General features: G+C 43.2%; 1 protein-coding gene and 2 pseudogenes across 2 annotated transcripts in view; 1 reads left to right on the forward strand and 2 right to left on the reverse strand.

The window, feature by feature from the left end:
* The window catches only part of TOM1L1 (target of myb1 like 1 membrane trafficking protein), a 74,159-nt gene extending 67,025 nt beyond the window's left edge, over nucleotides 1–7,134 (reverse strand). The window contains exons 1-3 of one of the 2 annotated variants that reach the window (XM_027567589.2): nucleotides 6,918–7,134; nucleotides 4,546–4,630; nucleotides 1,947–2,025 (exon numbers count right to left, since the gene is read on the reverse strand). In XM_027567589.2, the coding sequence (XP_027423390.1) occupies nucleotides 1,947–2,025; nucleotides 4,546–4,630; nucleotides 6,918–6,975 (222 nt within the window). In that variant the 5' untranslated portion in view covers nucleotides 6,976–7,134. The remainder of the gene's footprint in view (nucleotides 1–1,946; nucleotides 2,026–4,545; nucleotides 4,631–6,917) is intronic. The other variant, XM_027567590.2, reaches the window with a different exon arrangement.
* On the reverse strand, nucleotides 3,657–4,004 carry LOC113907880 (annotated as a pseudogene).
* A 1,176-nt stretch (nucleotides 7,135–8,310) lies between the features above and the next one.
* Nucleotides 8,311–12,330, forward strand: part of LOC113939076 — a 32,603-nt pseudogene continuing 28,583 nt past the window's right edge.

Genomic DNA, 12,330 nt, shown 5'->3' on the forward strand with positions numbered 1-12,330 from the left:
TATTCTGATCCCCAACCCATGACTCTCCCCCCAGCTTATTTTGGCACAGGTTTTAGATTTGTTCATTCTCACATTCTGGCATGGAAAACACAAGGTGGAAGATGTACAGTTATCTGAGGTGGGACAGGTAATGGGAACGGGCAGCTAGTACAGCTTAGCTATTATGGCTTGAGAGATCAGACTACCTGAAGGGAAGAAGAATGGGGACCCAAAGAGAAATGGAGGGCCAGAAGAGACAACACTCTAGAATAACCCTGCTTCCTCAGGAAAGGGTCCCAGCTCAATATCAGAAGAAGGAACCAGGATAGAGAAAGATAGGGAGATAGAGTAAGAAGCAAGCACAGAAATGCCAAGAAGGCTGGGTACCACAAGAAAAAGACACACCCAGTACACAGAATAAACAACAGAATAAACATAGGTGGTGTAAATTCATCTTCTGTCAATTCTCCAAACCTTCAGCAGCCTTGAGATAGCCTAGATCCCCTCCATTTTAGGGCACAGCTACATCGCTTTCTATCCCAATTCTACAGTACATTCCCTTAGCCCTGGAGTCTTCCTGGATACGAGGAGAGTGGGATGGGGGCTGACGGACAATCGGCTCAGTCCCTGATACACTGATGTACCGGGTTTTGCACCAGGTACTAAGGAGTTGAAGACACCAATGAAACACAGTAGTCATTCTTCAGAGGAGACTGATCCGTTCTGAGAAGCAAAGTGGTATGGCGTAAGGGCCTGGGATTTAGAATCTGAGGACTGAGTTGAAATCTTGCCTATGCCTCTTAAATAATGGAGGAAAAGAAAACCCCACAACCTCACTGAGTCTTCATCTGTGAAACAGAGTTAAGAAAAGAACTACTCCACAGGGTTGTCAAGAGCATCCGTTAGGTACCAAAGGTTTTTCCCCCCATCAGCGACCCATAGTTCTGGTAGTTCTACTTTAGTGCTTACTCATCTCTCAAGTTCTTCCATTCTGGGACCTCCCCTGAGGTGCTGCTATGAGTAAAGGACAAGGGAGAGGGTGTTTTTTTTTTTTTTTTTTTAAAAAAGAGGTAAAGGAGGAAAAGGCCTCTAAAACTATGTCCACATCCTAAAGGGTTTCTTCAGCAATAGCGTCAAGACCATTTAATTCATTTCTTCTCATTCTGTTAATCTCCAAGCAAGAGGTGAGTTTTTCTCCCCATGAAACTCACTGGAGTTGCATGTACCCCAGCCCCATAGTCCTCTGGATAAACACTCCCTGAGTCCCTCGGGGGAGGGTGATGCTGGTTGGTTAGGGCCCTAACCTGGTGGCCTGGGGCCTGGCTGAGGTAAACAAATGCATGCAGGAGAAATGAGAATGTCATATGGCTCACTCTCAGGCAGCAGGCAGGGCTGGCAAAACATACAGTAGTAAAAATGGCAACTCACCGAAATGACTGAAGAGGTCATATGGCCGAGGATGAGGGGAAAAATGGGAACGCATCCAATAAGTGCCCACACCCGAGTCACAGACAATAAGGTATACAGCACTGTTTAAATCAACAAAGAACGGTCTCCAAATTATACTACACAGGAGAGCTTGGTTGAAACTTAAGGAACTGCCAGCACCTCAGAATTCCACAGAGCTGTTCAAGTGAGGTAAAAAGCTAACAGGGAAGCCTTTTTCAAGATTTCAGTTCTCCTCATGGGTAACACATACACAGACTTCTTGACTCGTTCAGTATTTACAAGTTTTGAATTACCAGTTCCCATCTCCTGACCAGGAAAAGCTGGCTTTCCAGGAACACACTCTTTCCACAAAATTAAATGCTATGACAATCAGCAAAACTCTCTCAATTCTGTAATTCTCAGTTTTAATTCATACTCGAAATAGATTTTTGCTAATATTTTTTTTTAACCGAAAACTAAAGATGTGTCTACGTCTTAGGAAATCCTAGAGTCTTGATTATAACATTAAAAGTACTTACTGACAAGGTGAGTTGGATTTCTTTATGATTGTAGTTTTTGGAAATCCTTTTCTTCAAAGCTTTTACTGCATCTTTTGGCCTACAGCAATAAATACAGTGAAATCATCAATTTAGGCATTGCTGAAAATAAGTAGTCTCTGAAAAGCAATGTGCATTGTGGAAAGAGGAGTGGCTAAAGAGAAGACCAAGGCCCTGATTCTGCTTGAGCAGATTACTTAATTTCTCACACGTGTTTCCTCATACATCTAGGCAGACAATACTATCTACCCCCTTGAGAGAATCAAAAATTTACATAATAGTATTACCTAGAAAGCACTACATGCGAAATGCTCTCATATCCCTATCCCTCTATCAATGCACAAAACTGGTTTATGGGAAATGTAATTCCCAAAACAATGAAGGTTACCATTTTTGGTTAAGACTATTTCCTGAGTACCCTCCAGGGTAGGTGATATAGGAGGAATTATGACTAATTAGATCAGCTTCTGATAGACTACCATTTTACATTATAAAAGAAAGACTTATGTAAAAGTAGAGGATCGAAATTTACTTTGAGGTGGTCAAGAGGTACAAACTTCCAGTTATAAGATCAATAACTCCTGGGGATGTAAGGTATAATATGATGACCATAGTTAACATTGCTGTATGGTATATTTGAAAGTTGCCAAGAGTAGACACTAAAAGCTCTCATCACAAGGAAAAAAATTTTTTTTGAAACTATATGGGGTGACAGATGTTAATTTACTGTGGTAATCATTTTATACTACATGTAGGTCAAATCATTATGCTATACACTTTAAACTTATACAGTGCTGTATGCTAATTGTATCTCAATAAAACTGAAAAAAGAATACAAATCCTTTTTACATATTACCTTCCAATTTTGTCTGTGTTTGCATGGGTAGAATTTTTATTATATGACAATTACACATGTTTACATAGAATTACAACTATTATAAATAATTATCTATATTTCTAAAAAAATCGCATATAGAATCTAGTATTAAACTTTTAGAAAGGTTTAAGAAAATTTTTTTGAAAGGGAAAATTTTACTTTGAGATTCCCTTTTTGTATTATCTATGAAAAAATTAGTATTATCCATAAAGAAAAGTTTCAGAGGAACCAAGATTATAGGGAAAATACCATAAACACCTTAAAGTACTAACCTTAATACACTCAATTAATATAGTCAACAATAAGTGTAATGTTTTCTTCTTCAACAATCAGCATAAACTAGACCAAATCTTTTTGCTTGGTCTAGTTACCGCTTGAATGTGCCCAGGATAATTAACAGAATTGTATCCCTTATAACAACCTGTAATTCAGACTAAAGTCACAAATAGTTGGCCTTACTGATTTTCTTTTAAATATATCAAAAAAGGAAACATCAAATTTAATTTAAAGGAAAAAAATCAGAAATTGTCTGAGAAAACAACAGAACAAATCAATTCCTGAGAAAAAGAGTTCTGCATCTTGGTGATCATATTTATTGAAAGGGTTGAAAAAATATTAAAATGCCCTTTAGCTTAAGAATTTTTTAGTTATCCACAAATCAATTTGTTTCAGGAGTCATTTCTTAATATCAAAATTTACACAGGTTTCTCTTTTGAATGTCTTTCTCTCTTTGAATGTCTCTTTGAATGTCTTCTACATTGCAAGAGGCAATCATACAAAAGCTCCTATATTCCATACATGATAAGTTCTTTGTTTCAGCCAACTCTTAATGGAGGGGCAACTAGTACAACACCATCTCCCTGGACAAAAAGCATTGCAATATTCTGTTTTGTTGATTTATGTATCTCTATGTTTCCTCACCAATTTCTATAGTAGTCACAGTTTCTTCCACATTTCCCAATATCATATTTAAATGCTGATCATAAGCATGTAATCTGCCTCGAAGCTCTCTGTCATTTCTCATTTTCACATAAATTCGCTCATCCAGGCTGAGCCTGATGAAATCCAGGGGCTCTTCTACAGTGTTGCTAGTTTGTTGCTGGTCCACGTCGTCCGCCATGTTTCAAACCCTGCGCCCTTTCCCCTGGCCTTACTGATTTTTTTTAAAGCTTCAATTCCCTAAAGTTTAAAAAGTTAGCACATCATTTAAGAACACAGCATGAAGGTGGGCAAGGTGACATTAAGAAAAAATGGTCTTATAACGAGAAAAAAAAAAAAGACTGCTGCATTATTTCCTGGTTAATAATGACAACTGCCCAGGACAGGTCACCACCAGGAGTTCATGAGCTTCTGGATAATATTTTTCACTTACGGTAGGATAAAATACTGGCTATCAGAGCAGGGGGAATTTCTAAAGAAGGAAACAATTCTGCTTTCTTTAAAGAAAAAGGAATTGGAGCTTCCCAAAGACAAAATTTAAAAACTATTAAAGGCAAAGAGAAAAATGATAATGCATTCTCAGATATTCCACATGCTGAAATAAGCAGCTGCCTGTATGTTTCAACCAGACATGTCTTCAAAAGATAGTGGTTTCCAAGGGAGGATGAAAACTCAACAAGAAAACCAAAGAGTCTAAGAGAAAATGTGCCGTGGTTCTGATGCATCTTATCAGAGGCAAATGCGTGCACCACACACTGTACTCACCCATCGTGGGCAGTGTTAATTATGTCACAGATGTGCATAAACTGGCCCCAATCTTCAGTCTGAACTCCAGCAAATGTAGCCTTTTCTGCAAAGAAAAAGCTGTTGTGTTGAGTCTGAGCTACAACAGAATAAAAAATGTCTGGTCTTCCTGAAATAATCTGCCTGAGGTTCACTAGCAAGTATCATTAAGTTTATATTACCAAAAGGCAAAGAGATTTTTTTTTCCTGAGCAATTCCCAGTAATTCGGGAATCAATCAGAACTCAAGTTCAGAGTGCTGCCATTACAGCAGTAATGAATGACCTATTAATAAAAGCTGCAGGCACAACATCGGGCTGTAGGGCCAGGACAGGTCGGCTAAATCTCCATCTGCTGGCCTGTCTCCCCGAAGACATGCGCCTATTGAGCAGCCACCTACAAAGCTAAGTGCATAGTGCAAAGTATTTTATCTTATGCAACTTCATTTAACCCACTGTTATAGATGATGAAACAAGTTCAGAAAAGTTAAGGAAATTACCCAAGGCTACACAGTCAGTACAAGGTAGAACTAGCATTCAAATTTAAGTTATTTGATGTCTGTTTTTGTTTTTTTAAAGTCATTTATTCTTGGTGGGGGGGTAGGGGGGCATGTTGAGAAAGAGAGAGATCAGAACTACTGAAATTGTCTGTGTCCTTGAGCATTAAAGCAAGGTAACTCCCAGCACCTGTACTAACCAAAGCTGCACTAGGCAGACTTGAATGCTTCTGCACCTGGAACCCCATCAAACAATTAGATATTTTTCCCTCTCCACACATTCTCCTTAAGAATACAAAATGCCATCTGGGAAGAGTAAAAGAACACAACCTAAATGAGCTCAATATATTTCCTTCATGAAAGGAGAAGATCCTCAGCATGAAAACAGGAGGTCTAGGGCGAATGGAGAGAAAGTTAAAAAGGATAATGAAGAGGAAGAAAGAATAGGGTTTGGTTGGGAGAACCCCAAAGCTTAGCCTGCTTCCAATCTAGGAAAAAAGCTATTTGAATTTGGCATTCCATGGACAAAGCTAACTAACTGTGTTGTTTAGACACATACTGTTCCTTCCGCCAAATTCCCTGCTCTCCATTCCCTCCCTGTGCTTCCTCCCACTTTCCCATCTTAGAAAACTCCTATTCACCCTCCAAAAGCCATCACAAAATTTATCCCTTAAGTTTTGAGTGTTTTGTAGTTTTCTCGTATTGCAAAGGTACCGTACTGTAGTTACTACATAACTGTGTCCCTCTTCCCTACAAGATTGCACATTCCCTAAGGGTTGAGACCATGTCTCATCTTTGTCTCATCCAGCAAATATTTACACCATTAAATAATTCATCAGGCTGCGAAGATGCAATCTGAATCTATTTCTACTCAAAGTTCATTTTAATATCCAATAGGGATACAGCCGGCAACAGTTTAGAAAGCATTTCCCCCTTAGTGATAGTTACTCTGACCCACTTCTAAAGATGGGGGAACCTTATAAGGTTCAGGTTGAGTGGCGTATTCCCTGTTAACTGAGCTGCAGGCAAAACTGTCCAAATCGGAGTCTTACTATAACCACCAGGTTCTCAGGATTTTATCACCCTACTAAGTTCCTGACATCACGCTTTGCTTGGCATCCACAGGCACTGTGCCACACCCGGTTCCCAAGAGGGGACTGGAGGCGAGGAGGAAGAAGGGAGACGGTGCTGGTATAAATAGTCCGGTCCCTGGTTTCTGCTTCCCACTATGTTATTCAGAGTACAGCCACGGAAGGAAGGACTTAGGCAAATACCTGCGTGGTCCCTCCAGAGCCCTCTTGTGGCCCCAGACTGCTCCCCTACTCCCCTGCTTCCTTCACTCAGTGCTGAGCATTTTCATTCTCTTTGTTTACCCAGAAAAAGTAACTCAGGTTGTTAAGGGCTCCACGCCAGAGAGAACTGGTTTCAAGGGACCTGCGTCTCACAGTGAAGTCCCGTCTCTCCCTCCTCGGTAAAACAGGCACAGCCACACGGGGCCCTCCAGTGGGCAGCGCACTTGAACTATTTCCCCTGGCTCGGAAGTTTACCCTTTCTCCTTGCACAGGCCCAAACACTCCTCACCTGAATCCCGTGCGTGGTTCACCTGTTCGGTTCCACGCCCCAGGAAGCACCAAAAGGGAGGCAGATTTTAAGGAGGGGTTCCAAGGGGAGTCAGCCATAAAGAAATGCCTCAAAGGGGCCGGGGGCGGGGGGGGGGGAGGGATTCGGGTGCTCTGTGAAAGTTGCAGGGGGAGGGGAGAGATTTACTCAAACTTGGACGAGGCCGAGAATGCAATCAAGCGGGAAGGGGCCCCGGGTCCCCAAAGCCTGCCCTGGCGTCTCCCTCCCCCGCTCTTTACCTATGAGGTGGCCCACGGAGGTCGCATAGGGATCCCGGTGACTCTTCCCAAACGCCATAGTAGCCCCACCGAGCCGGGCCCAGGAAATCCGCCTTCACCGCTCTCGGGCTCCCGACTCCACCCGCTCGGTGCCCCTGGCTCCTCCTCTTCGCCCGGGCGCTTCCCGGGCTCCGCAGAGGCTGCGCGACCTGCCCGGCCGCTGCGGGGCGCGGGGCACCCAGCGTGGGGCGCGGGGGCGGGGACACGGAGCACCAACGCACCTGCCACGTGCCCCTCGGGAGCGGCGAGGAGGCGGCGCTCCCGGCTGCAGGGGGCGCGGGCGGGCGGCAGCCGCCGCGTGGAGCCAGCGGGAGAACCGCGGGGCGCGCGCGGCTTGGGGACCCGGGTGGGCTTGTCGCCCCCGGGGAGCCGGCAGCCCTGGGGCCACAGCCTGGGGATTAGAGACCCGTGCTTTGATGCCGCCGCTCACTGGGCAAGTTACTGCTCTTCTCTGCGCCTCTTGCTCCCCTTTGTAGAGAAGTAAATATGGGGTTAATAACACAGATCTCAGGATTATCGTGAGAATTAAGGATGTAAACCGCTTAGGTCAGTGTCTGGCACCCACAAAATAAATACTTAACCATTGAATGAATTGAGTAACTAGAAATACTTCCTACCCCCACCCTCACCCCAGAGATCCTGAGGAGGTGTGTTCCTTGTCCTTTAAAGGAGGTGATATATGGGAAGAGGGATTGGCTTCGAATCTAGGGACGCCCCAGGAGACGGCATCCTTTGTCTCGCCTTTACTTCCTGAGGGACATCGGGGCGCCGCCTAGTAAGCTGTGGGTTCCTCACCCTCCCTCCCGGGAGTTGTGTTTTCCAGTAAAGCTGAGGAGAGGGGCTTTCCTCCTGCTCCGGCAGCGAGTGTGTTTGGCTTCAGAACTGGTTTGGAATGTAAATCTGAGCCTGAGCAGTCCAAGCCCTTTCCAGCTGCCTTTCAGAAGCGGAATTTATTTCCTTTTCCTGTGCGTTCAATTAACATCTGATTAGCCATGTTAACAATCTCCAGTGATGCCAAAGACTGCTAGAGAGTCGGATGTCTCCAGGTGATGGCAATTAGCCATAAGATGGGCTTCCTGTCCCTCCAGACCTTGCTTTTTGCGGTCAACTTGGGCCACTTCTACAAGCCCTTCTTTGGCCCTGGAAATGGTGACTAGAGAGATCAAAGAGGGCTTGTTCTAACTTACGTCCTTAGTCTTACATTTTAAAATAGACCTCAAAACCAACTGTAGTCGTGCCAAGGGGTTAACTAACTTGTTTTTTCTATTTCTGTCATTTCGAATTTTTCTTGACCTAAGTGAACTAATTCTAAAATCTAGAACGAAACATCTTTACTGTGATGGTATTCCTTATAATGAGTTTGGTCCTACCTGTAACTGATCTTCTCTACCTGCTTATCCAGGGTGAGTAGCTATTTCAGATGGTGCCATTTATCCACTTCCTTAGGCATAACTAGAGCCTGCTGACACTGTTGAAAAATCTCTTGTGACATCACCCACCTAATCTCCATTCCATGTTATAGATTCTAGGAAAATATTTCACCGTCTCTGAACCCTACAATCAAACAATCTTAAAGAGAAAGTCAACTTTAGTGTAGGCTGCTGGTGATGTCAGTGGCCTTCCAAAAGGGATTGAGAACTAGGAAGGAACCAACCATCTGGGTAGATTTTTTTTTTTTTAAGATTTTATTTATTTATTTGACAGAGAGAGAGCACAAGCAGGCAGAGCGGCAGGCAGAGGGAGAGGGAGAGGGAGAAGCAGGCTCTCCTAGGAGCAGGGAGCCAGATGTGGGTGGGGCTCAATCCCAGGACCCTGGGATCGTGACCTGAGCCAAAGGCAGATGCTTAACAGACTGAGCCACCGAGGTGCCCCTGGGCAGATTTTTAACATAATTCTGCTACTTATGTGAGAGGTGTTTTGTTTTCTTTTAAATTTTCTTGTTTTACAGAATCGCACTGAGAACAGGAGAAACAGCACCAAGAAGTGTATTCAGGATATTACAGCTTAGTAAATGGAACCAGGATCTCAGCTATGCCTGGGGAGAAGTTTTCCTCTCCCCACGTGCATAGAAGGGTGTTATGGTGGTTGCACTCTTCTTTTTCTGTGCTCTGCCACTTTCTTCAAGATCCCTGTACTTCCCAGGGGGTGCAAATCAACTCAGCCAATGTTAACATGGTCTGGGAGCAGGACAGTAGAATTCACAACCAAGTTAAAGTCAGAGAAGGGGAAGGATCCCAGGAAGAAACAACGGTAAAATTTCTGGATACCAGGAGCAAAACTCTCACCAAAATTTCAATTGCAAAGAACACTTTTTTTTTAAAGATTTATTTATCCATTTGAGAAACTGAGTGGGTGGAGGAGCAGAGGGATAGAATCTTTGAAGCAGACTCCCTGCTGAGCGCAGAGCCCATGGATGTGGGGCTTGATCTCCAGACCCATGAGATCATGACCTGAGTTGAAAACCCAGAGTCAGCACTTAACCAACAGAGCCACCCAGGTGCCCCTCCAAAGAATACTTTCTAAACATGTATATAAGTCATAACGCTAAGTGGAAGTAAAGAAAATAAACTTTATTTAAAATACGGGAAGTGGGGTACCTGGCTGGCTCAGTTGTTAAGCATCTGCCTTCAGCTCAGGTCATGCATGGTCCCAGGGTCCTGGGATCGAGTCCCGCATCGGGCTCCCTGCTCCGCGGGAAGCCTGCTTCTCCCTCTCCCGCTCCCCCTGCTTGTGTTCCCTCTCTTACTGTGTCTCTCTCAGTCAAATAAAATCTCTAAAAAAAATAAAAATAAAATGTGTGAAGTACCTGGAACTGGAAATCTATCTGAATGTATTCCCCACAATCCTGAAGTAGAATTCACTTTATTTTTACAAATACATAATCTGAAATTAAGAAAAATAAAGCTAATATATAGCTTGGCTAGAGTTTGAATAATGGCTGCCTGATTGTAAAGTGCATATTGCCACTAGGTGAATCTGCTCAATGAGCATGACATTCCTTCCCCTACCCCCTTTTTAAAGAATCTGTTTGATTCTAAGGGAAACCTCTCGAAGAAGACAGGAAGAGGGGCGGTCATATACTTTGGTGGTACAGAGTCCTGTTGTTCTTTCTGTACTTCCTCAAGAATGCTATGTTTTCTGTACTAGAACTATATGCTAGCTGTTTTCTAAATACATTGCACAAGCATCATCACCTAATCCTATCATAGCTCTATGAAACCAGTAGCATTATTACTGTTTTACAGATTAGGAAAACCAAAGTAAACAAATTTTCACGCAGTCACTTTGCCAGTGAAGGACTCTCTGATGCCCTTCCCATTAAGCCATCCTTTTCCCCCCCACCCCTCACATTCAGGGAACTTCTCTAGCCTACACTCCTTTTTCTGACTGCTATTTCTCACAATCTGCCCTGGACTTCATTTTCCTCTCTAGCCCGCCACAGTTCCACAGTCTGCCTTTTCCTCTTTCTTTTTCCTCAGGTGACCTCTCCTGGTCCCCTCTCTATGAAGTCTTTTCTGACCACTCCCAAGGGAATTGAGCTTTTTCTTTCCTATTCTACACAGAGATTTGTGTCTTACAGCCCACAACACTTTATATGTCTTCTTTGTTTAAAAATCTGTTCCCTGCCTCTGAGATATGTCCCTCAAGGGAACAGGACCCGGTTTACTGGACTTGCTATCCAGGCACTTACCAGGCCTTAAGGAATGTTTATTGAATACATAAATGGCCCTTCTAAATCTTGAGATTATCTCTTCTTTCTGAGATCCAGTCCTTAAGTCCCTCCTGGATGCCTTGTCAGAACCCTAACCTTAATGTATCTAGAATTACACTCATCTGCTTCCTCTGTCATCTCACTATCCTACCTAGCATTTCTGAGGAAGGGAGGAAGGCAGTTACTGATGTATTGGAGTCACATGGATTGCTTTAATGAGTACTGATGCCTGTGTCTCAGCCTCAGAGACTCTGATTTCACAAGCCTGGGATGCATCAAGGGCATCAAGACTTTTAAATGTCCCCAGATGGGCTAATGGTACCATTATTCCAGAAATAAAATACCTTGAAGTTGTCCCCAACTTTTCCCTTTCTGTCAGTTATTTCCTTTCAATAGATCTCCCACCATGTGTTCTTTATATCTCTGTCTCCTTGCCTTTTTCACCCCCTCTATGGACACTGCTCAACCCGGCAGTTCTTAAATGCCATAAGTCTTAATACTGTTTAGGGACGAAACTGGACTGAAGCCCGGGTTCTCCCAAACATAGCCAAGACCCTGTGTACCTACAAATGTATTATTTAGCTTTAAAATTCACTGTCTTTTACACAATAATTTACCTATTATTTTTGAAAACCAGAGATATAAAGATATGTTGACTTTATTTCCACAGTTATTTTTAATATACTAAATCTTGGCCACTCCAGGTTCTGGAAATTACCTTCAAAGCTCAGCCTTCCCTCTCTTCCAGCTCTTGGGATCACCTGTATCAGCTTCCCATGAGAGGGCTTCTCTCCCCAAGCCCCACGCCAAGCACTTATTTATTCCATGTCTTTGGGCTTTCACCCAAACTCAGAGACCCAAGATGAGAGTGGACAAGGCACACAAGAGTGGTGGAAGCTAACCCTTGTTACTTTTTACTGGGTCGGCCACTGTACAAAGCGCTTTGGTATCTCCAGTAAGCCTCATAATAATCTTATAAATTAAGAATCATTCCTGTTCTACTCACTTGCCTAAAGTTACTCAGAATCAGGCGATGAATTTGGATTTGTCTCATTCCAAAGCTTAGACCCTTTTCCAGTTTCATCTCTCTGCCCCCAGAGAAAGGATCATGTCACGGATCTCAAGGAGGACCTGCAGCATCTAGCCCAGTGCTCCTCATCCAGCAGTGCCAACTAGGAGTGCGCTGATTGACTTCAAACATTTACCCTTGCTCCAGTATTGAACTTTAAACCATGCAGGTGCTTTCATTAGCTTCCCTCATCATCCTTACAATTAAGGATCTTCATTGAGATCTGGGACAAAAGGGCATCTGTTGGCTGAATTCCCATGAAGCATAAAACCAGTTTTATTTGGAAAATAAACTAAGGGAACCGGTATTTTCATAACCCAAGCCAACTGTCTTTCTGTGGATTTCATGATCTCATCAGTTCACACTTAACTCATCTGGGGTTCGTAATTTAATTCCCGTGTGTTCTTTTGAAAATCTAGCTCAGATTTGCAAGTCAGCTTGCCTGGTTCAAATCCCAGCTTTCAGATGATAAAAATAATGAGATGATGAATGTGGGCACTTAAAATGGTGCTTGGCATCATCAACAAACAGAGTCCTGTTGTTCTGGATCTCAGAAAGAAGAGATAATCTCAATGCTAAATAAACATTAACTA

This window comes from Zalophus californianus, chromosome 16 (genome assembly GCF_009762305.2).
Source record: "Zalophus californianus isolate mZalCal1 chromosome 16, mZalCal1.pri.v2, whole genome shotgun sequence".
Taxonomy (NCBI): Eukaryota; Metazoa; Chordata; class Mammalia; order Carnivora; family Otariidae; genus Zalophus; species Zalophus californianus.